At 40.4% G+C, this 25432-nt stretch overlaps 1 protein-coding gene and 1 pseudogene across 1 annotated transcript in view; both read right to left on the bottom strand.

Moving 5' to 3' along the window:
• The window catches only part of SNTB1 (syntrophin beta 1), a 292341-nt gene that overhangs the window by 96253 nt on the left and 170656 nt on the right, over positions 1-25432 (bottom strand). Inside the window, exon 3 of the mRNA XM_010381498.2 lies at positions 15242-15449. Within this exon, the coding sequence (XP_010379800.1) occupies positions 15242-15449 (208 nt within the window). The remainder of the gene's footprint in view (positions 1-15241; positions 15450-25432) is intronic.
• On the bottom strand, positions 18764-20558 carry LOC104676616 (annotated as a pseudogene).

The following is a 25432-nucleotide window of genomic DNA, read 5'->3' as shown; positions in this document are numbered from 1 at the left end:
AGAAGAATTCTAAAAATGCAATACAGTAGCAAACGAGTGAAGGTACAACTGCCTAAGGGTGTTGCTAAGAAAGGCAGTATCACCTGAATATATATATATTTAGTGCTCTAGCCACCCAAGATTAATGGCCATTCTTAAACGAGGCCATGCATTTTGCGTCTTTAAGCCTTTGCACACACTATTTCTGCAACCCGGAAAGTCCTTCTGTACCTGATTTTTAAGTTTCAGTTTAAGAGCTTTCTTAAACTCTTAGTCCAAGTGAGCTGATTTCTTCCTAAGAGCCCCCATCGATTTAATATGGAAATAACTTATGGCATGCACAGGTCACAGGTCTGTATTCGAAATTCTTTGGTTCCATGTTTGTCTTCCTCATTTGTTTCTGAGTTCCCTGAGATCGTCTTTGTATCTCCAGCTCACTGCCTCGCCTATTATAAACAATGATCTAAAATTAATTTTCTCGTCCCTTAAATTCATATTGCCCATTCTCTTTATCAGCACTTATCACAATCTGAATTGTTTGTTTTCTTACAAATTATCTACCTCCCCTGCTGAAAGAAGCTCCAGTGCAGCAAGGGACTTGTCTGACGTGTCGCCATCATAGTCCCAGTGCTTTCACTTGCTTGGCATATTGTATGTGCTCAATAGTTACTTACAGAATGAGTGAATTATGGGTGCCGAATAGTGTTTATCAAATGGATAAGCAAATGACTAATCATATATTTAAAAAAAAAATCACTTGATTATAAGCAAAAAGATGTTCAATCCCTAAAAGATGAGGGATAAATAAAAAATAGATTCCTGTGATAGTTCCATTTTGGTCTCTGGCTGTTGGATGCTGGATGAAATTACCTTTCAACCCAGTTATTATTCAAGCTAAAGCCTTGAAGCTTGGCATGGAGGAAAAACCATACGTTAGAAGGGCAGAGGGTGGAAAATCTAGAGCCGGGAGAAGTTGGTTTCCCCATTTCTGAGGTCTGTTTTCTCAGAAAAATATCAAGGTCCATGGTGAAGCTTCCAGAAACCTGTCTTTTTCAAATGCACCAGAATAACTCACCATTATGTTTAAGGTTCTTGTTTGTTAAAAGTTTAAATAGAAAAATGAGAAAACAATAAAATACATATCTATGGGTTAGTTTCTACAAAAGCCATCAAGAACCCTAAAATTCCTAAAAATACTTCTTCCTTCAATTTCTGGTCTCTTGCAGTGAAAAGAAATACAGCAATTATGAATACATTATTTTATGCTTTTGTTGAAAGATCATTTTTATACTAATTTAAAAATTGCCTTTTAAAATCATTTATATAAGCTTTAGAAAGGTGTTCTTATAATTTACAGTTCTGTAAACATGGAATTACTTCTACAAGATTCATAATGGGGTATTGGTATATATGATTCATATATATATGAAATGTATACATATATACATAATTTTCATATGAAAATTATGTATATATATATAGAGAGAATGCAAGAACGAAAGAGAGAGAAAGAGAGAGATTGATTTCATTTTCAGGGAACGTGGGATTGATTTATGTAACTCTGATTTATGACCTCTTTTCCAGACATGAAGTAATATGTTCTTTATTTCAGGACCTTGTGAAATTAGGCAGCAGGTTATCTGTGATCCATTTGAAGCTTTCAAATCTTTCCCCTTTTTGAAGACTATTCAGTCTGATTTTTCCCATCAAGCTTTTCTTGGAAACCCCATTTCACACTGCGCATTCTCCCTCCCTAATTTTGTCAGCACTATTGTTAAGTATTGATTTTGATTCTTTATTAAGTTCAGTTTTTACTCTAATATTTATGGTAGATCTTTGGCCTTCATATATTTAATACAGTTTTTACTCTGTGTGACCTTGAATGCTGATGACTTTGCACTAATTTGTCATTGTGTTAAGGGCCAGTTTTGAAGTGTGGGCTGACACTCAGACCTGGAGGAGGCCCAGATAACCCCCTCTCTAGGCATGTCAGCATGGCTCTGCTGTCCTACCCTTGCATGAAGGCATGAAACACACACACATTTTTGTAAAATGGCCTAAAACCAAATGATGGTGTTGATGATGGAAGTTCTATGAAGATGATAGCTCTTTGCCAGAAAATAGACGTTAAGGATAAATTAAAGAATAGAATATTGGATCAGTAGTTCTGAGCCATTTGGTAAGTCAGTATTTCAGTAAAAAAAGTCCAGTACAACTCATTTTTATTGCACCTAATAGAAGAAAGTGTGTGTATGTGTGTGTGTGCGTGTGCACACACACGTATAGTAGCATTCACAAATTTGGAGATTTCTAGAGGCCTCTATGCAAACTCCACTCCAAAAATACTCCAAAAGTAACTGCTACTTTTCTAACAAGACATGCAAGCTAGAGAGCTGACTGCCCTCACCTGCTGGATTAAATTTATTGGATGCTATGTGCCGGTCCTGTGCCAGCCGTTATACAAAAACAATTTCAATTAAGTTGTAAAAATTATCTTTTGCAGTAGGTATTAATGTCTTTTTTTTTACAGACACAAAAAGTGAGGATTAAAGATTTTTTAAAAACTTGTCAAAAGTCACTCAACCAGTAACTAACAAACTGGGGATTAAAATCCAGGTAGGTCTCCATGCAAAGCCCCTGCTCTTCCTTCTATAGTAGGGTATATCGCAACCTTCACTGCCCTTCCCTGCCTCCCACATATTCATTCAATAAGTTCTTATTGCACTTAGTTGACCCCAATTTTATTTCTAGGTTCTCCAAATTCATCTTAGCCAAAATGTTTGATGTTTGAATTCAACAGCTAATATATAGCCAGTTAAATTGTGCATCAGGCATGCACAACTCCCCCCACCCCCACCCCCACCCACAACAGGGATTTTTTTGTGTTTTCAGCACCAACACTATGGACTTCGGGTTATCTTATGGTGTGTTGGGAGATCCAGGCACACAAAAAGTGAATGTTTGCCTGAAACTTTGTAAAATACACAGACATGCCTACTGATGGAATCCTCTAGCACATTTTTTTCCCAATGCCTCTGATGAGAATCCAATTGGGTTAATACGCATCTCCCTCCCTCCTTCCCTCCCTCCCTCCCTCCCTCCCTCCCTCCCTCCCTCCCTTCCTTCCTTCCTTCCTTCCTTCCTTCCTTCCTTCCTTCCTTCCTTCCTTCCTTCCTTCCTTTCTTCCTTCCCTCCCTCCCTCCCTCTCTTCCTCACTCCCTCTCTCTCTTCCTCACTCCCTCTCTCTCTTCCTCCCTTCTTTCTTTTTTCTTTTCTTCTTTTCCTTTCCTTTCCTCTCTCTTTCTCTTTCTTTCTCTCTTTCCCTCTTTCTCTCTTCCTTTCCCTTCCTTTCTTTTTTCTTTCTTTCTTTCTCTCCCTCTCCCTCCCCCAGGCTGGAGTGCCATGGTGCAATCTCTGCCCACTGCAACCTCCATCTCCTGGGTTTAAATGATTCTCCTGCCCCAGCCTCCCGAGTAGCTGGGATTACAGGCTCTCGACACCACACCCGTCTAATTTTTGTATTTTTAGTAGAGACGAGGTTTCACAGTGTTGGCCAGGGTGGTCTCAAACTCCTGACCTCAGGTGATCCACCTTGGCTTCCCAAAATTCTGGGATTGCAGGCGTGAGCCACCATGCTCGGCCATTTTTCCCTCTTTCATGCCCACTAGTGGAGGTGCTACTGAGCAGGAAAATGACCCTATAAGTGGACAGCTAACTAGGGAAAAGAAGATACAGTCAAGTGTCTAGGAAATCTGCAACTGAAAGGATGCCAAGATTAGTTCGTGGAAGATTTAGTCTGTTTGTATGCAGAGCGGAGAATAAAAGAACAAGGAGTGAGAAATGGGAAGGTGGAGAGGTAGGGAAGGGAGGTCAGAGAGTGCAATGAACTGTACAGCCACATGTTTTGTGAGCCAAAATAAAATATTAGTTTGGTGCAAAAGTAATTGCATAATTAAAGCAATGGCAAAAACCACAACTACTTTTGCACCAACAAAATAGTTCAACAAACAAGTGTAATAATAGGCGTTATGAGTTATATTTCAGAAGCTTTTCAGAACAGAAGAAATGTGTCAATTCTACTTAGGGCAAGAGAGAGCTTGGTGAATGGGTCACCGTGACCAGAAACCAACTATCATTCCATCTTCTTCCTCCTTTCATGCTCCCCAAGGTTTCACTCTTTAATTCTTTCTCATTTTTCCAGAGATCTCTTCCACTTTTTGACTCATACCAGGTGCCTGGGTTTCCCTCCCTCCTACCCCATCCCCAGCAAAGCCACTTTGAACACATAATGTGAATTGTACCTCATTCTCAGAGAAAATGTGTTGCAGTGTCTACTGGCAACAGGGAATCATTTTCTGGCTAATATCACCAGTCCACTGACTCATGCATTCGACAAACATTAAGTTGACCACTTACTACTTCCCAGACACTGTCTAGGCACTGGAGCTGTAGAACTAAATAAGAAGCAGCCTCTTTTCTCGGCAGGGTTACAAGCTGCAGGGCCAAAACACGTGAAGAAATATTTTAGGGCCTCTCTCTCTGAATCATTGTGATAAAGTGACTAATGTAATTCTAAGAGTCCTGCTTGGCCTCTCCAGCTCCATAAAGATCTCTGTTTTCACCTTGATGCAGCCCATATGTAGTTATGTATGTTCTTAAATCAGATTCTAGATTTATAGCTTCACCTATATTTCTATCCCTAATTATAAATAAAATCAATATTTTAAAAACTTCAAATTGACTGACTTGCTAAACCAGAAAATGAATTCAACTTACAAACCTGAAAATACCAACTTGAGAGAGTTTCAGGATGAAAAATGTAATGTGTTCATTTGCATTGCATAGCATCCCAGTTCTATTAGAAGTAATAAAAAGCCCAAACCAAACGTGTAAGGATGCAAAGAAACTCTGAAAATGACGTTTGAGAATTTCAAAGCATTAAAAAAAATTATTATTCTATGATGTGAGGGACAAGGGAGCAAGTAAATGCCAATGTGAGTTATTAGAATGTGAATACAGCTGTAAATAAAAGTCAGTTTCTAGGTGGTGGCTATAACCTTCAACATGTCACAGTAGTAGCCATTATATTTAAATCTGTCCCACCTAAAGGTCCCATATACCTAAGGAATCCCTGATGGAATTCCTTCCCTCATGGGAATACACCAGTGATTATAGTAGATATTGTTGTTGGTTGCCTGCCAAAATTCCCTTTGTTAGGCCAGTGCACCCTAGCCTTACCTGATGCACATGTTGACTGGTCACAGCTTAACCTTTTGCTTCTCTACAGAATTGCCTTGGCTGATGGGAATGGTCTCTCTCTACCTCTATGGGAGCCCGCAGCCAATGGCTGCCTTATATGGGTGTAGACAGTCCTGGTTCCCTTGGCTTAAAGTGGGAGAGCTCTGTCCTGCTATTCCTACTCTTGAGCTCCAGGGGGATCAGGCTGAAACTAGATTTCAGCTAATACTACATTTTTGTTTACCTTCCTCTGCAGCCTAGCCTGCTTCACTCACTTCCTTACAGGTTTCTCCTAAGAGCCTCACTCATTAATCACTCCCCAAGAATCTCCGTCTCAGACTCTGCTTCTAAAGAATTTGGAGACATTGACCAATGTAGGCCTCATGATCATTGTAAGGCTTAAAACTTCATGTGTTGCCTTGACATCTTTGAACCTCACATGACTCCAAAAGCCTACTGGTGAGTTAACCTGGCTCCCCTGATATGCCCGCCAAACAGCTAGTTCTCATATCAGCTGGACCAGCTACACTGCACCTAGTCCTCAACCTAGTGGGTTTTATTTCCCTAGCAGCCTGCGAAATTATTCAAAGAAACCAATCACATCCTCCCCTGGGAACCACGGCACACCTCATCCTCCTATTACTGCAAAATATGCTTCCCAGTGCTTCTGCTGTGTCACTCTGCTCCCTAGTGCAACCCCAATGTGGCCCTGCGTGGTGTGCAGTGTCCTCCTCCCAGGCTGTGAGTATATGTGACTAATAAACTACTGCTAATCTCATCTGTCCAGTGCTAAGTAGTGTGTGTTCAGCCATCTCATCCTGTTTCGGGTGGGAAATATCTTCCTTACCAGTGGGGCAGAGAGGAGGTGACCAGAAAACTCAAATAATAGAAATTAATAGAAAATCATTATGTTTTGACCAAAGTCAGGCAGCTCTTCTGGAACACATCTATTTCATAAAGAAAGGGCAATCCGTAATGCCCAATAAAAGTAGGTTCAGTAGAGTCTGCAAGGCACATGCATTAGTCTGTTTTGTGTTGCTATAACAAGAGTACTGTAGACTGGGTAATTTTTTGTTTGTTTCTTTGCTTGACTTTTTTTTTTTTTTTTTTTTTTTTGAGACAGAGTCTTGCTCTGTCACCCAGGCTGGAGTGCAGTGGCACAATCTTGGCTCACTGCAACCTCCACCTTTCAGGTTCAAGTGATTCTCCTGCCTCAGCCTCTTGTAGTCTTGGTGGGACTACAGGCGTGCACCACCGCACCCGGCTACTTTTTGTATTTTTTGTAGAGATGGGGTTCACCATGTTAGCCAGGCTGGTCTCAAACTCCTGTCCTCCAGTGATCCACCCACCTCGGCCTCCCACAATGTTGGGATTACAGGCGTGAGCCACTGCACCCGGCCAACTGGGTAATTTATAAAGGGAAGACATTTATGTCTTATAGTTCTGGAGACTGAGAAGTCCAAGGATGAGGGGCCTGCACCTGGTGAGGACCTTCTTGCTGTATCATCCCATGGCAGAAGAAGCAAGGGCAAGAGAGTGTGCACATGAGACAGACTGGAAGGGGGTCAAGCATCCTTTTTATCAGGAACCGAGTCCTGCAATAGCTAACTCATGCCCATGATAATGGCATTAGTCCATTCATAAAGACAGAACCCCAATGACCTAATCATCTCTTAAAGGTCCCATGAATGCAACTCTGTTGCATTGGGGACTAAGTTTCCAACACATGAACTTTGGGGACATATTCAAACCATAGCATTCCACACCTTCCCCCAAAAATTCATGTCCTCCTCACATGCAAAATGTATTCATTCCATCTCAGTAGCCCCAGAGTCTTAACTTGGTCCAGCACCAACTTAAAAGTCCAAAGTTCAGAGTCTCATCTACATCAGATGAGTGAGACTCAAACTACAATTCATCTGGAGGCAAATTCCCTCCAGCTGTGAGTCTGTGAAATGAAAACGAGTTATCTACTTCTGAAATACAATGATAAGACAGGCATAGGATAGACATTCCTGTTCCAAAAGGGAGAAATAGGCAAGAAGAAAGGGGTACCTGGTCCCAGTTAAGTCCAAAACACAAAAGGGAAAACAACATTAAGACTTAATGATGGAGAATGATCTCCTTTGACTCCATGTCTCAAATCCTAGGCACATTGGGACAGATGTGGGGCCTTCAGTACCTGAGGCAGCCCTGTTGTCTGCGTGTGGACTAACAGGAAATGGTCTGAAGTCATCCTTTTTCTCAGGAACCCACTCCTGAAATAACTAATCCATTCCTGTGATAATGACATTAATACATTCATGAAGGCAGAGCTCTCAAGACCTCATCACCTCTTAAAGATCCCAACTCTGTTGCATTAAGGACTAAGTTTCCAACACATGAACACTGGGGGACAAGTTCAAACCATAGCACCATGTGACCAGGGACAGGGGGCTTTCTATCTCAAGTTCCATGGTTCTCTCCAAAGAGACTGAAGCAGGCCCATACGAAGTTGTATGAATCAGCCTATAAGAAATAAAATGTACACGCACCCCTGCTCTTACATGGGCAGATCTGATGTTTCCACTTTGGTGAAAATAATTCACTTTACTAAATTCCATTTACTAAATGCACATGACTGTGAAGGCATGCAGAAAAGTGGGCATATTTCATACTGCCGCTGCCACCCACTTACTCATCCGAATTTAAAATCTCTGATGTTTCATTTGAGAGAATAGATGATGGAGGCAATCTGAATGAAATTCATACTGGCACATTTAGTTTAAACACTTGTAGCAAAAGACTAATGGGAAGATTCCCAAGCTGCTGCCCGATTTTTTCTTAGTCTTGCTCCATCTCAGAGGTGATTCACTCAGGAACTTGATGACTCCCTTTTAAAGCAACACAACAGGCCTATTAGCACTTAATTGCGTTAACAGACTGTGTTTTCTACCATAACCAGTAGTCTTGATTTAGGGATGATGCAAGCCAGGGTAGCCCGGGCAGTAGTTCTATTTCTATCTCTTATCAGACGGGAGTTCCCTCAGGTCAGAGACTATTTTCTCCCTGGAAGAAGCAGTGAGAAATTCTGACTTAGGTAATTTTTTTTAGGCAGATGGTGGGGCTGATATACTTAGGGGCTCCAAAAATATCACTCTGTTAATTACACTGTCAAGATCTTGATTACAGCAGCCTGTTTTCCTAGGGCCAGGGCTATTTTACATTCACACTGAGATTCTTCTAATGTAGGTGGGCAATGTAGCTAGAGAATGAAATCACTTGGTTGGTTCTAGTTACCTGGAATTGGGGGGGAAGAGTAAATTACTATTGTTGGAACTTAAAATTAATGGTGATCTAACAAATTATGTAAGAATATAGACTATAGTATATACATATATATAGAGAGAGAGAGAGAGAGAGAGACCAATATATTCACATAGATAAATAGGTAATTAGATAGGGATGAATAGATAGATACAGGGAGGTAGAGAGATTGAGAAATCGCTCAGTTCTGCCTTTGCACAGTACTGGGTAATAATTATGAAAGCTGAAACCACACTAAGCAATCTTAATCAGTTGGAAAAATTAGGATCATTACATGACCTTTAAAATTTTTTATCAAAATGTTAAAAAGTGTCTTACTGTCAGTTATATACGCATAGGGAGATGAGAAAAAAGAGTAAATTTTATTTAGTAATCTCTAATTTAAAACATTAGAAGGATTGAGAATTAAAGTGCAGTTTGAACAGACCTTTTGTTTTCTCATCTAACTTACAATATAGAACGAGCCTTTTTTTTTTTTAATGCTTCGACAATTTGTCATCATCCTTTCTAAGATTGGATCAGCTAGCAACATTTTATCCTTTGCACTTTCAATGATGTGAACTATCTCTGGGAGTTCCTTTAATGTGAAGTTTTCACAAGTGTCACCTCCTCTGGGGCATCTTCATCCTTCATCACAGCTACAGTCTTCACTAACAGGTTATACTTTTACCTTCCCTAAGTTCTTCTGGCGGCTATCTGGAACAGTATCAGTGTGAACATTCCCAAGGGCAGCTATTTCTGCTATCATTCCAGTTATGTTTGGTGCAAATTTCATTTCCAGCATTATCACTTTTTGTACCTTTGCTGCACTGTCATCTTTGTGGGACAACTCCCTCTTTCTAGGATCCATTCTTGTGAAGTGTCATATGGATTTGTCACTGGGAGACAGGGAGGAAAGGGAGTTATCTCCTTTGCTGTCTGAGTGTGAACTGATTAACAGAGGTGCCATGGCCAATCACCTGTAGACTTTGAAAGAAGCGATGTGATTGTTCACCAGTCAGGATGTACATCTGCTACTTACATGGTGGGATTTGTGAACTGAAGACTTAGCAATGAGGTCTGTACTTTATGAAATCACTCACAGTTAATATGCCTTGGTAGCAGAAATTTGAACCGTTTTGTTGAGAGACTGGCATGTCTAATTAAATAATGATAACTGACATTCATAGATATGTGTGTGTGTATGTGTATATACAAATTGCCTTCCCCTAATCTGCCCTATGAAATATGATTTCAGTCTCTGTAGGACCTGTTCTTTGAACTTTCATAGGACAAAATTAGGAAGGAAGAGAAGGGAGGAGGATTACTATGTGGAAGATAAAAGAAGGAACCTAACCAGAGAGACTTGGTTGATTGACATAGTCAAGAATGGAAGAGAAGGACAGAAAGGAGAGAATCTCCACTCCTTGTTTTTCTTCTTTTAGAGTCATGAGAAGAACGGAAGCAGTTGAAGATATAGGATGTATATGGATAGGAGAGATGAGAAGATCTTGGTAAGTGTCGCCTGGCCTAGGTATACAAATTTCCCTTCCTCCCTCCCTCCCTCCCTCCCTCCCTCCCTTCCTTCCTTCCTCCCTTCCTTCCTCCCTTCCTCCCTTCCTCCCTTCCTCCCTTCCTGCCTTCCTCCCTTCCTCCCCTCCCTCCTTCCTTCCTCCCTCCTTCCTTCCTCCCTCCCCTCCTTCCCTCCTCCCCTCCTTCCCTCCTCCCCTCCTTCTCTCCTGACTTCCTGATGAAGTCTGGCTCCGCCGCTCAGACTGGAGTGCAGTGGCGCGATCTCTGCTCACTGCAAGCTTTGCCTCCCGGGTTCACGCCATTCTCCTGCCTCAGCCTCCAGAGTAGCTGGGACTACAGGCGCCCGCCACAACGCCCGGCTAATTTTTGTATTTTTAGTAGAGACGGGGTTTCACTGTGTTAGCCAGGATGGAAATTACCCTTATTTTCATAATTTTAAAGGATTTGAATTATCTTGGTATGTCTTTTAGCTCTGAAACTGTGCTTTTGGTCTGTGATACTGCTCTAGATGGGATCGTTGGAGGCATTACTCATAAGGACAGATGTTTCCTGGGCCCCTTTATAAGGTCAGCTTAGTGGAAAGTGCTGGACTTTGGAGTTAGAGAAGCTCAAATTCTAAATCTACCGCATACTAGAGGAGAGATCTTAGAAAAGTTACTCAAATACTACAAGTTTACCTCATTGGATTTGGATTATTTGAAGCATATTGCCCATAATAAGTATGAATTACCAACTTCCTTTTCTCCAGTAACACCATGGGGAGGCACAACTATATAAACGCTCCCATTTGAAAGAATACGAAATGGAAATGAATAAAGCTGATACCTGAACTTGCATCTCAGAGCTCCCATCTGGGCTTTTGTTTTGCTGTGTTGTGTTTTTGCATATTTAATCTGACAAGAAATAGTTTGCAAACCGAGATAACAAGGGAAAGCAAAGGGAACGCCTCATGAACTGAGCACAAAATATAACTCAACAATTCTGCTGTGTCCCTGTTTATTATTGTTTTTCTAAGTAGCAAGAGAGTCAGAACTTAGCTTGTTTTTCTCTTATCTGAAATGTAACGAAACTGTAAAAAGATTAGATGAACTAAGAAACAAAGATTGGGAAAAATGTGTTTGGGGCATGACACATTTTACAATTCACAGGAGTTGGTATTTATGGCTCATCTTGGGCCACATGGGGGCTTGCAAAGAGTTAAAAGATTTGAGGCTGGCTGGGCGCGTTGGCTCACGCCTGTAATCCCAGGACTCTGGGAAGCCCAGGTGGCCAGATTACCTGAGGTCAGGAGTTTGAGACCAGCCTGGCCAACAGAGCGAAACCCCATCTCTACTAAAACTACAAAAATTAGCTGGGTGTGGTGGCATGTGCCAAATTGCAGCTACTCAGGAAGCTGAGGTAGGAGAATCATTTGAACTCGGAGGCAGAGATTGCAGTGAGCCAACATCATGCCACTGCACTCCAGCCTGGGAGACAGAGCGAGACTCCATCTCAAAGAAAAAACAAAAAGAAAGATTTGAGGCTAATATGGACATGGGAAGGGCTTTACACTGATGTACATGACCCATCTACAGGTGACGGTGCTCACAGGGGAAAGCAGATTTTCCGTAATTGGTAGCCAGGTGCAGTGGCACACACCTGTAGTCCCAGTTACTTGGGAGGCTGAGGCAGAAGGATTGCTTGAGTCCAGGATTTCCAGCCTGGGCATCATAGTGAGACGCTGTCTATTAAACAAAAAAAATCTTCCATAATCAAGTTCTAGTCAAGGTGTCAGGTCCTCTTATCACTTTTCTCCAGGATGAACTCTCGCCTCACTTTAGATCAGTCTCTGGTCTTCCCCCCAGTCCCCCAACAAGCCGTACTAACACAGGCCTTCCTTCTTTCTCTTCTCTTGGAGTGCAGGGAAATGTCTCCATTCACTCAAATCCCTGTCATTTCTCAGAAGCCATTCTTCAAGTCTCCTGACTATCTCATGAAGAAAAAGAATGTTAATACTAAATTTTCCTCCTGTATAGTGTTGAGGAGATTTTAGGATTTGCACTAAACGGAATTTTAAAAAGGAAGTTGTTTCACATTTTTTGAATTCACATAAATGCCACTTCTAAAAACTTGAAACTAAATTAAATATAACCTGTACAACCTTGTCACAGAGTGACTGTGATAAATTTACAAAATCAAAATATAACAATATAGGAAAAGACAAAGAATGTCAATTTAAGATAAATTACAGCTAGATAGATATAGGACCACATTTTATGCCTTTACAAATACCAAGCAAATTCATGATATTTGTGATAATATAAGAAAGGCATCGTATTAAGGATTTGCCATTCATTGCAACATTTTGCTAGAAACCATTCATATATCTGCACACCAGGATTCAGTATTAAATATTTATTCAAAAAAACTAGTTTGGATTTGTTCCCTTAAACTTGATCTATGGTAATCTTCTGAGAAGCGTGAAAATGAAGGCAATAAAAGACATTCTTGCTTCTCATAATTATCCATGATCATTATTGCTCTTACAGATACTCTGCATAATACCCTTAAGGAGACCTCTGGAATGATGATCTGAAATTACATCATAAGAACAATCATATGCTAAAAACAGGAAGAGCTTTATATGCACATTTATTACTCTTCCATGAGAATGTCTAATAATATGTCTGCTAATAATTTGGGATAAGCAAAAGGCATGAGACAAATTATAGGTGAGAAAGAGTAACCTTTGGAAGATTTTTTAATTTCATGAATAATGGTAATTATTTTAAACATAACTTGTATTTAAAGAGATGAGAGAAAAGTACCTCCAAGAATTAAGACCATCAACTTGGAAGATGCAAGGTTGTATGTGTTGGCCAGCCTCCCTCTGCCCCTTCAGATCCAGTCTCTACCTTTCCCATCCTTCTCTGTACCCTGGGAGACTCACCTTAAGAGTGCATCCATGGGGCTTCTTGCTTCTGGCTTCCAGCCAGCTTCAGCCCTTGAAGACACCAGCAGGGGGTCAGTGGGCAGGGGTTGGCAGGGGCTGCATTTCTCTTCCAAATACCACAGCTGGTAGTAGGTGGCACTTTTCTACAGCTAGAAGCCTCCCTAGTCTCAGGTAACTGCTGCTTCTCCTTGCCCTTTCTGGTCAAGGGATCGTAGTGGCCTCTTACTACTGTTGGCCCTGGAGTTCTTCTCTATTTCTTATTGGTTTCCCAAACCTTGGCTATACCTTATAAATTATTCCTGCATTAAATCCTTTCCAATTATCCCTTTCAACCTTCCCATCCATCTCCTGCCAGGATCCTGAAATATGTGCTATATCTCCAAGTCCACCCAGAACCTTAACCAAGTGAGAGCATTTTTAATCACAATCAGCTCCTTCTCTTGTTCTACAGTAAATGTTGGTTGCTTTTGCTTCCCTGGTATCCATTGATTCTTTTTCTTGCACAGCACCTGATTTTTTCCATTAGAGAACCACCCCTCCTCAACTTTACTGCAGATGACTTAAGTGAGGCTGATTTCAGCACTAAGACTGAACAAATTATCCGAGTCAACCCAATTAGACTTATAATCTTAGGACTTGTGTTGGAACAATTGGGGCAAAGAGGTCTTTCTTCACTGAGACAACCAGGGGCAAAGAAAACATAAGCCTGGAACCATCAGGCCAACTAGAGAGGAAGCCTGGTAATAAACTAATGAAAGGACAGGGAGAGAAAGAGATGGAGACTTGGACCTAATACATTATTTAAGTCCCTGGGTCCCACCATGCCTGAAGCTTATCTTTGGACATTGCAGTTATCAGAACCCTGGCATGCCCATTTTGCTCAAGCTAAATTGAGTTGAGTTTTCTGCCACTTGTAATGGAAAGATCCCTATCAGGCCCTTTCCTAATAAAAACACATGCATTTGAAGACAGTAGAAAGTGGAGAGTGATAGAGATGTGACTTTCAAAATTATATCAGCCATCCAGACTTATGGTCTTGTTTTCTTCAGGAACCCTAACACATAAGCTCATGAAAGGCTATGGGTGGTTTGTGTTTATTATGAATTTGGATGCTCCTATCACCTGCATTGTCCCTTTGGTTCTTTGAAATCTCTGAGAGATAGGACAATACGAAATCAAACAACCCATTTGGTGTTAAATTTTTAGGCTAAGACCCATGCATGATCTGCTGCAAACAAAGCACAATGATGGAAAACAGCCAAATGGTGTGTTCAAGTATTATTCCAGGTGCCATTTGACTGGGCCTTCTCAGATGACAGAGTTCTTTGGCAGGAAAGGTGTTATTGTGACATTCACTATTCCCATTCACTGTCTATTAGAAGGTGAGTCACTGGGAGGTCAGATCATCCCCAAAGTCCAGCGTTCCTGAGCACTCAAGGTGAACTTCAAGGGACAGCAATCATGTGTAAGGACAATGGCAAAGACTCAATCCTTTGAAATAGAGAGAAAGAGTAACTCCCAAGAGATGGCCACAAAGTGAGTTTTACTATCTTTAACATATCACATAACTTGGGAAAAGAAATCAGGGACCGTGTTAATATGACCCAAAGTCCTTTCCACAGCAGCTGTCCTCTCTGAGACAGAGGCCAAGTCTTTTTATGTTTTCACTCCCTCCCCGACTCCTGCCTCGCACTGTGCCTCACAAAAGTAAGTGCTCTTTAATGATAACATTAAAGAGGGGCTGGCTTAAGAGCACAAATAAAATATAAGGTAACATAAGAAAAGAGCCAGCTTATAGTAATTGCTCAAGTAATCCTTGCTGTTACTTGTAAATGTATAATTGAATCATCTCAAAAGTGTCTGTGTTATTAACAAACAGGCTCATCAAAACCCACACAAACCCTTTTGAAACAATAATTTGGACTTCCTTGCCTCCCAAAGCAACAGCTCTGTTCTGAGGTTGAGTTATTTTCCCTTCCCTTCATACATAGATGTTAAAATCAAACTATTCCTCAACTCACTCATTCATCCATCATCCAACAACCTGGACCCCGTGCAATCTGCCACATGTTTGACTAAATGCGGGTAATCAAAGTTGATTAAGACAAAACCCCTATATAATGTAAAGGCCTGTAGCCTGCTAGAGAGGGATAAGAAATCCACACAGACTGTGAATGAGAGAATCAGCCTATGGAATGAGATAACTTCAGTGGTTATGAGAGCTGCGGGAATCTCGGGAAGGATGACTATTATAGAGGAAGGTATTTTTCTTACCTTTTCTGCAAGCCAGCCAAGATGCCTAATCTCTCGGCTCCCAGCAATGCCTGTTTTCCCCAGCTGCTCTCTGACCTCAGCAATCACTTGGGTCAGCAGGTCATTAACGTTGGAATGGATGGCACTGAACCATGCCTGGGCGGTGGCTGAGTCCTTGCTCCTTAGGATCACCGTGTGCTTAGCATCTGGAGAGTGGATTTCAAGCTGCCTAGAGGAGCACAGAGAGAAGGGTTAGAAAGTTTCCTGGCAGGTCCTGCTTCGTCAAGACCTGGGCCACAAAGGTGAATTAATTCTTTACTCCTATTTTTAGACTTTGTCAGTTTCTCAGGGGATGCCTTAATGGTCCCGCCATCCATTCATTCATTCATTAATTCATCCACACATATTTACTGGGTGCCCAAGTACTGGTCTACATACTGGGAACACAGCTGTGCAACCACCAAATCACCTAAATTAAGGTTATCTGATTTTCTTGTTATTCAGCTGATTTGCTGATTAGTAGTATCATATCGAGACTTCCAAACTGTGAGCTGATACTAATTTGCCTTACTTCTTAATTCACAGATGATTTTAATAATATACTCACATCCTTGCTGGTGCTGGCAGGAAATAGATTGAAATATATCTAGCCACATGCTTAATCCTGCTGCTCAGTGTTAATCAATTGAGAATATTTTAGAATCAAAGATGACCAAACATTGCATCTTTTAGGAATTTTGTCTGTAGTACATTTAGCTTCCACTTAATCCTCAGACTCGTGGTGTGAAGGCGTGAATTGGCTTAGGAAGGGGTAACAACGGGGAGAGAGCACTTAAAATATTATATATTTAAAGTCCAGGCCCAGCATGCTGGCTTACACCTGTAATCCCAGCACTTTGGGAGGCTGAGGTGGGCAGATCACCTGAGGTCAGGAGTTCAAGACCAGCCTAGCCAACATGGTGAAACCCTGTCTCCACAAAAATACAAAAATTAGCCAGGCATTATGGCGGGTGCCTGTAATCCCAGCTACTCAGGAGGCTGAGGTGGGAGAATTGCTTGAACCTGGGAGGCAGAGGTTGCAGTGAGCTGAGATCCAGCCATTGTACTCCAGCCTGGGCTACAGAGTGAGACTCAGTCTCAAATAAAATAAACTAAAATAAAAATAAAAGTCCAACACCAAAGCTTATGCCAGAACTCTAATTGGATTACTGGAGAAACAGAGTGAGAGATCTGTATACTGTAATTGTGGTAAAAGAAGGAAATTCTCAACAGACACTTTATGTCATTAACTTTTCATTTTGAAGTAATTATAGATTAGCATGGAGTTGCACAAATAGAACAAAGAAGTCTGGGATGCCCTTTACCACTTTCCCCCAGTGGTTATATTTTACCTCCTATAGTACATTATCAAAACTAGGAAACTGACATGGGTACGATGTGAAGGTATACTTCTATGCCATTTTTTCATGTGTAGATTTGTGTAAACCCCACTGCAATTACAATGCAGAACTACTCCATCACCACAAAGCAGAGATCTTTAATCTCCCCCGCAACTACCCCTTTTTAGTCATGTGTCCCCCACCCCCACCACATACCAAATCCCTAGGCAACAACTAACCTGTTCTCCGTATCTGTAAATTTTAGACAGATACTTTTTAATTGCACAGAGAAAAAAAAAACCCAATATTCATTCATGTATAATATGCAATAAATATCATTTATTCATTCATGTTTACATTAGAAAGATACAGGGATTTGGAAATTCAAAGCTGAATAGAATTATCCATTTATTAACTTCCTTTCATCCCTTAATACTCATGCTATTATTCACTGAGAATTTACTATGTGCCAGGCAAACTTTTAAATCATTTTATATTATTATATATAATGCTTCTAATAGCCCTGTGACTGATATGATTAACCCCCCCCCCCCCCCCCGCCTTAACAGAAGAAAAAATTGAACTTTGGGGAGAGAGAGAGAGGAAGAAGCAATTTACCCAAGGCCACACTGTTGGTGATGCTGGGATTCAAACCCATGTTTTTTAAAATTTTTATTTATTTTTTTTTATTATTATACTTTAAGTTCTAGGGTACATGTGCACAACTTGCAGGTTTGTTACATATGTATACACATGCCATGTTGGTGTGCTGCACTCATCAACTCATCAGCACCCATCAACTCGTCATTTACATCAGGTATAACTCCCAATGCAATCCCTCCCCCCTCCCCCCTCCCCATGATAGGCCCCCGGTGTGTGATGTTCCCCTTCCTGAGTCCAAGTGATCTCATTGTTTAGTTCCCACCTATGAGTGAGAACATGTGGTGTTTGGTTTTCTGTTCTTGCGATAGTTTGCTGAGAATGATGAAAACCCATGTTAAATAGGCTCAAAAGCCTGTGAATTTAAATACTATACCATGATACCTCTCCTTGAGATTGGACAATGTCCCATGGGGGGCATTCACTGTCTTCTGCAGTGATGTGAAGTGTAGTATTCATCATCAACAACTATGCCTAATGATGTTCCACCTAGCTCCTGAGTTTCAAAATAACAATTTTGCAGATGGCTTGAGAGTTAGAAGACCCAGTGCAACTTGGCTTCATTAACATTTGAAACCAACCTTTTACAGTGACTAAACCGTTTTACCACAAGCATAAGTTGTAGAAGAAGGAAGGTTTGGAAAGTGGGATGTCACTAGGAGAACTTTAGCCATAATTAGTATTCTTTTTAAGGAATTTGCAAAGCCAGTCTCCCCAGTAAGATACCAAAAATTTTATGTGATGGAACAGGGAATTCTTTCGGTGACAACTGTGCTCACACAGAGGAAAAAAATCTCATGCCTCTTAAGCATGTTTCAAAAATATGGGTAATAAATCTAAGGTGAGAGTTTCCATTCTCTCCCTCAGTTCTCACTCTTCAGTAAAGTTGCAGAGCAGAATACAAACTAGCATTCTCAAGAGCATCAATGAGAGCTTAACTTGTTTTTCTTCTATTTCTTTAAAACTTTATTTTTAATTGACAATGATGGGCTGGGCGTGGTGGCTCATGCCTGTAATCCCAGCACTTTGGGAGGCTGAGGCAGGCGGATCACAAGGTCAGGAGTTCGAGACCAACCTAGCCAATACGGTGAAACCCCATCTCTACTAAAAATACAAAAATTAGCCAAGCATGGTGGCGGATGCCTGTAGTCCCAGCTACTCAGGAGACTGAGGCAGGAGAATCGCTTGAACCTGGGAGGCGGAGGTTGTAGTGAGCTGAGATTGGGCTACTGCACTCCAGCCTGGGAGACAGAGCGAGACTCTGTCCCAAAAGCAAACAAAACAAACAAACAAAAAAAAAAACAAAAAATAAAGACAATTGTGGTTATTAACTGGCTTCTCAAGTTATTCTACCAATATTCATTATTCTAGGAGTTTAAAACATACAAATACTTCATTTACAATATTTTCTTTTGAAGGCCTTTTAAAAAATTTCAACAAGGCTAACTTTATTCAAGCAAAGAACAGAAGATAATTTTAAAGAACTCTACCTCCACCATCTTTCCTAACTTAAATCTTCATTGAGAAATTGTGCAAGATTAAGTTTACTTTTTTCCAGCACTGCTGTTTTGGCTTGTCTTGGTAGTTTCATCTTCATTTCTGATTCTGGTTCTAGAACTTCATGGTCACTTTCAGAGTCAGCCTCAGCAATCTGATGACTCCTCTTCATCTTAGCTGAAGCTGTCCCTTTTCTCTGTCCCCTGTTAGTCTTTTCCTGACTAGATTTTGATGCCAGGGTTGCTTTTACATCCCTAAGAGTCATATGTACTTCCTTATTCTTTTCATCTTCATTTTGAAAAATAGTTGTAGTCAAGTTGGCATCCTGTGCTGCTTCAAGCCTAAAGAATTTGTCACCAAATTCTTTATTTCCTTTTTGCCAACTGAATCTTGATTTTCTCCAAAGCTTTCAGACGTGCCCCATCCTTTACTTGCTCCAGAATCCCATTCAATAGAACCGGAAGATCTTTTGCAAGATGGTTATTGAGTTCTAAAGAACTCAATGCTTTTATAGAGACCCGAATTTCTGGTGAGCATGGACTTGTTAAGATCTCACTGCAAATTTTTATAGCCAAACTGTCATGTACTGTTAAGGCCTGATAATCTTAGGAATTCTTGGCCTGAGGATTTAATCTGCTTGTTCTCGTCAAATCTATAAGTAACTCAACAACATTTCTGATATCAATTTCAGCTAAAGGAGAAGATGCAGGAGCACTGGCCAGTGTTTGCAGGCTTGAAAGAGAAACTTCTTCAAAGCATTCCTGATCAGTCCTGCTTGCAGAAGCAAACACGGGGGAGAACACACCTAGGCAATGTTGAAGTCGAACATCCTCTTCAGTCACAGGACTCTACCATTACAAAATTAAGATGGGAAAAAGTCCTGCTGCTGACCCAAAGCCCGGAGAACATTGGCTTGGCTAGTCCTTCTGTGGCTCCTGTCCTAAGTGTAGACAGAAAGGAGTTTCAGAACATTCTTCGCTGTAAGGCCTTTTCAACTTTTTATGACTCTTGCTCATCAATCACTGTTTATCTCTGCACCTTCATATTAAAAGGCTTTGATTTTTTAGGTTTAAGTGGTTCAACCCCAAACATTATCAGCTAGTCAAAGATTCCCTTTAAAGCACTTATTTTTGTTGTGACATCATCAATTTGCAAAACCTGCAATAATAACACAAAGTGTTACATACAAAATCCTGATTCTGTAGTCTGCAGCTCCTGAGCATAAAACAGATTTCTTACTGTAGGGTAAACATGTATTATCTTAGGAATAATAAAAAATTAAATGATCCCATTCATGGCTGCACTTATGCCTGCTGAAATGGACATCTGCTTCAACAGTTCACAGCATAAGACATTCTATAATGTTTCTGCGTTATTCTTCTCTATGTGGACTTCTTTAATTTCAAATTGCTCTGTCTCTTTCAAAAGGTTTCTTTTGATATCTTCTAATGCTTTTATTTCTTCTTTTAATTTTGATGCCGAGTTAAAATCCTGTAAGGTAATATAATTTTCCAAAGCTTCTTTGGCTTCAGTATGCTTAACTTTTATTTCAGCCATCCTGAATCCTTCCTTTCTTGCATCAACTGGGTCATCATAAACACCAACAGTAACAATGGGTGCCCCATCTCTGAGATAATTTCTGTTCTCTTATTATCATCTATAATAATATGCAGCAGTCCTTCAACAAGAAAAGGAACCATGGATATTGGGGTTGTCGGTAGAGTAAGAATCTCCTGTCAAATAGACAGCATTTTTTTTCTTCCTCCTTCTTCATTCATATCCAAAGACTTAATAATTAGAATCAATTGTCAATCAAAAAAAAACTCATGACTTTTAGGTTCTTTTCAAAGAAATGGGTAATAAATCTGGGGTGAGTTCATTGTCTCCCAAAGTTCTCACTGTTCAGTAAAGTTGCATAGCAGAACACAAACGAGGATTCTCAAAAGCATTAATGAGATCTCAGCTTGCTTTTCTCTCCTTTCTTTAAAACTTTATTTTTAATCAACAATGGTGGTTATCAACTGGCTTTTCAAGATATTCTATCAATATCTATTATTCTAGGAATTTAAAACATGCAAATACGTCATTTACAATATTTTCTTTTGAAGGCTGGCATTTGTTTTCAAAGAAACAACATATTGGGAAACAGGACTCCACAGGTATCACACACACAAGTGATGCCAGCAAAAATGAAAGAAAGAAAACAGTATTTTCTTTGTTGGGTTGCCAGCATGGCCCTAGGATAAAGCAGACTTGCAAACAGAGGTATAGGCTAGTGATGCGGACACCCATTTCTTCCAGGTTTTGACAGTGCTTATCATTATTATTAATTTTTAAGTCAACTTTTAAAGTATAACCTACAGACGGAAAAGTGCACAAATTGTAGGTGTCCACCTCAACTGTATTTTTGCGAAGAGAATATATTTGTGTCACCATCACTCAGATCAAAAAATAGAATATTACAGTCATCCCAGAAATCCCTTTTGTATACCCTTTCCAGCTCCTGTCCTCCAATATAATCACTATTCGAATTTCTATGGATTAACTTTTGCCTCAGGCAAAAATGGATGAATGGATCATTTTTTGTTGCTACCTGAAGTGTAGGGAGGATCTAGGACAATTTCTGAGGCAACGTTGAAGTACCAGGTCCCATACTTGTTGGCAGTGACTCTCAAGGTGGGACCACAGACCAGCAGTATTTGCATGCAAATTATAGGTTCCCACCTCAGGCCTACTTAACTAGGAACTCTGGGGATGAGGTCCAGCAATCATCCTCCAGGAAAATCTGACTCTAGTCAAGTTTGAGAAGGGCTGTGCCATAGGTTCATTTAAAAAAAAGGACTGAGCTTGGTTGTTTGCCAGGCTTCCCAATGGCTGAGAGGGACATGGAATGGTGAACTGAGCTTCCCCCATCAGTTTTCAGAGGAAGAATACAAAAGACACAGAGCAGAGAGGCCTGTTGCTTTTTATCATCAAAAAGAACAGCAAGGTTCTCAACCAAAAGTATTCTTCAGATATCCTTTAATAGGCTTCTTTTAAAAAAATCATTCAGTTAAATATAAATGGTTGGACCCTATCCCAGTCATACTGAGTAAGGTTCCAGAGATTGAAGCCTGGGTATATGCTTTAAATGTTCCACAAATTTATATAGATTAAAGACCACCACAGGCCTCTCTGATTAAAATTAAAATTTGGCTTAAAATTCCAGGCCAGGCACAGTGACTCATGCCTGTGATCCCTGTGATCCCCACACTTTGGGAGGCTGAAGTGGGAGGATTAGTTGAGCTCAGGAGTTTGACACCAGCCTGGGCAAGTAAGGAGGCCCTATCTCTACAAAAAATTTAAAAAGTAGTCAGGCATGGTGGTGCACACCTGTAGTCCCAGCTACGTAGGAGGCTGAGGTGGGAGGATTGCTTGGGGCCAGGAGGTCAAGGCTGCAGTAAAAGTCATGATTGCACTACTGCACTCCACCCTGGGTGACAGAGCAAGACCCTTACTGAAAAACAAAAACAAAACAAAACAAAATTCCAAACATCTGTTATCTCACAGTATCTGTAGGTCATGAATTTGGGAATGGCTTAGCTGAGTGGTTCTGGCTCAGGAATTTGCAGTTAGGATGCTGACAGGGGTTGCAGGCATCTGAAGGCTTGACTGGGGTTGAGGATCCACTTCTAAGATGGGTCCCTCTTATGGCCATTGGCAGGAGGCCTCAGTTTCTTGCCATATGAGCCTTTTCCAAAGGCTGCTTGAGTGTCCTCCTGACATGGCAGGTGTTTCCTCCAAAGACAAAAAGGAACTGCTATGCCTTTTCTGACCTGGTCTTCAAAGGCACACACCATGTTTGTTGTTACTGTTTCTTTGATTTTTAAATTTCAATAGTTTTGGGGGAACAGGTGGTTTTTGGTTACATGGATAAGTTCTTTAGTGGTGATTTCTGAGATTTTGGTGCACCCATAACCTGAGCAGTGTACACTGTACCCAATGTGCAGTCTTTTATCCCTCACCACCCTCCCACCCCTTCTCCTGAGTCCCCAGAGTCCATTATATCATTCTTCTGCCTTTGCATTCTCATAGCTTAGTTCCCATTTATAAGTAAGAACATTTGATGTTTGTTTTCCATTCCTGAGTTACTTCACTTAGAATAATGGTTTCCAACTTCATCCAAGTTGCTGCAAATGCCATTATTTTGTTCCTTTATATGACTGAGTAGTATTCTGTGGTGTATGTATATCACATATTTTAATCCACTCATTGGTTGATGGGCATTTCGGTTGGTTCCATATTTTTGCAATTGTGAATTGTGTTGCTATAAACATGCGTGTGCAAGTGTCTTTTTCATATAATGATTTCTTTTCCTCTGGGTAGATACCCAGTCATGGGATTGCTGGATCAAATGGTAGTTCTACTTGTAGTTCTTTAAGGAACCTCCATCCTGTTTTCCATAGTGGTTTTACTAGTTTACATTCCCACCAGCAGGCACACCATGAGTTTTGGTTTATTCTTATTGTTAGAAGTGCGTCAATAAGTCCAATACACATTCAACAAAAGGAGAATTAAGCTCCACTGGGATACAAGGAAGAGTACCAAAGCATTTGTAGACATATCTGTATCTTAAAACCACCATAGAGAAGCTTTCAGATGAAGTAAAGTCCTGCAAAGAGCCTGTTTGCAAATGTAGAGGTAGAGTTTTTGGAGCTGTGAACCAGTAGCCTATGAAGATCTTGCAGATCCAAGTAAAGAGGGAAATCATTCTTTTTAACTAAGCTTTGACTCTGGATTATAAGATGATACATATGGTAGACTTAAGATAGGGGTCAATGACAATAGGAGAGATGAGAAAGAGCCTCTCACTGACCACACATGAGGGCAGCATGAAACCACCAAATATGATGGTAGGCTAAGAATTGTTGGGCTGATCTGACAAAAGTTTGGCATGGAAAAGGTGTCAATTATTTGTGCAATGAGTAATTAAAATAATTCAGCAACTTACATTCCCCCTTTTTCCCTCACCCCCAACAAAACCCAAAGGGAGAGGAGAAAGGACTACAAACTTCCTCTTTTAATATCAATGAGTTCTACTATCTAAGGCAAACGATAGGTACTTGGTATCACTGAAGTCCTTCAAATCCCTGGGTGACAACTCAAGATTCTCAACAAGGTCATGGAGTGATTTTACACCTATAATATCCCCACTACTTGGCATTACCTGAACTTCAAATAAACACATTTTGACCTAATTTGTTATTTGACTTCATTTTACCAAAATGTGATCCAGTGTAATGCACGTTCCAGAATAGAAAGTGGTAGGGAGTAAAGAAATTCCATTCCTGATTGGTTGTGCAATAGTTCTTTCAGCCGCCCATATTGTTACCAATGGAAAAGATGCATGCTGGAATAAACACTGGCTTTATGACTTTCAGACTGACTTTGTGACTTATTGGATTCAGAGTGGCTTTATGACTTATTGGTTGTGATGCATTAGACAAGTTACTTAAACTCCCTAGCCTCAATTTCTTTATCTGTAGAATGCCTCAATATACTTGTCTATTGAGATTATTGAAAAGATTAAATGAAATAACATGTATGAGATGTCACAGTGCCATGCCCATCTTGATCAATTTTCCTAGTTTACAATGAATAGTCTTTCCAAATTTGTGCACAATAAAATTGTATTGGTCCAATGAAGCATGGAGAGTCCTCCAGGGCAGGTGGGCTATAGTCCAACTGCTTTCCAGAGTACTGGGATTTGAAGAAAAATGCAAGCCCCGGGAAAAACCAAAAGGTTATACAAAGGCTCTTTCTACTATCCTGGAATGAAAACAAAATAACTTCAGGGAAAGATGCATGAGTGTTTTGCAAGATACTAAAAGATTTGGGGCAAACCTGATAACATGTCACCCTTTAACCCATCTACCTCTTTATTCTAAAAACAAAAGAGAGCTATATGAGGTTCCTGTTGAGGGGCACAAGTTAATGAGTGTTGTGGCCATAACTAGAGCTACAATTAGCTTTTGCTTTCTCATAGCCTGAGCTAATCAGTGACTCTGGGGTGAAAAGAGATGAGAAATGGTTTCATTTTTTTCAGTAGGTTTTTGCTGATAACATACCTCAAAAGAACCATTTTGTAGGGTCAAATGTTTAGTATTATGTGTTTTCTTAAAAAGGTAGTTTCAACTTCAATAATTACATTATGAACATATGGAAGGAGGTAAAATGAGGAAATGCAGTAAGAAGAAGGTAGGGAGAAGGAGAGAAAAAGGAAAACAGAAAAAAATTCAAGAGTGAAAACTAAGTGGTGTGTGAAAATGTCACTGTGCCTGGGTGGTTGAAGTCATTAAAGTCAGAGAGCCAAAAATACCTAACAGAGTGGAGGGAAAAAAGCGCAGGACAGAACAGTGAGAATAATGTATCACTGATGTAAAAACAACTCATATGATGCTTGTAAATGTGGAAACTGTAACTATCCCTGGAGGGGTATAGAGATGAGTTCAATTAGGAGGGAAACTGAGTGACAGGAGGACAAAATTGGAAGGGAGATTTTAACTGTATAACTTTGTATCTTTTAAATTTTGTTCCATTGTGCATTTATCATGTATTCAATGCATTTAAACAGAAGAGGAGAAGGACTGGCCATAGAACAGATCTATTGGTTAAAACCATCTTGTCTCAAGCCCAA

The sequence above is a fragment of the Rhinopithecus roxellana genome, chromosome 9 (assembly GCF_007565055.1).
Source record: "Rhinopithecus roxellana isolate Shanxi Qingling chromosome 9, ASM756505v1, whole genome shotgun sequence".
NCBI classification, from domain to species: Eukaryota; Metazoa; Chordata; class Mammalia; order Primates; family Cercopithecidae; genus Rhinopithecus; species Rhinopithecus roxellana.
The sequence above is the reverse complement of the archived record's forward strand: the minus strand, read 5'-3'. Positions and strand labels throughout refer to the sequence as shown.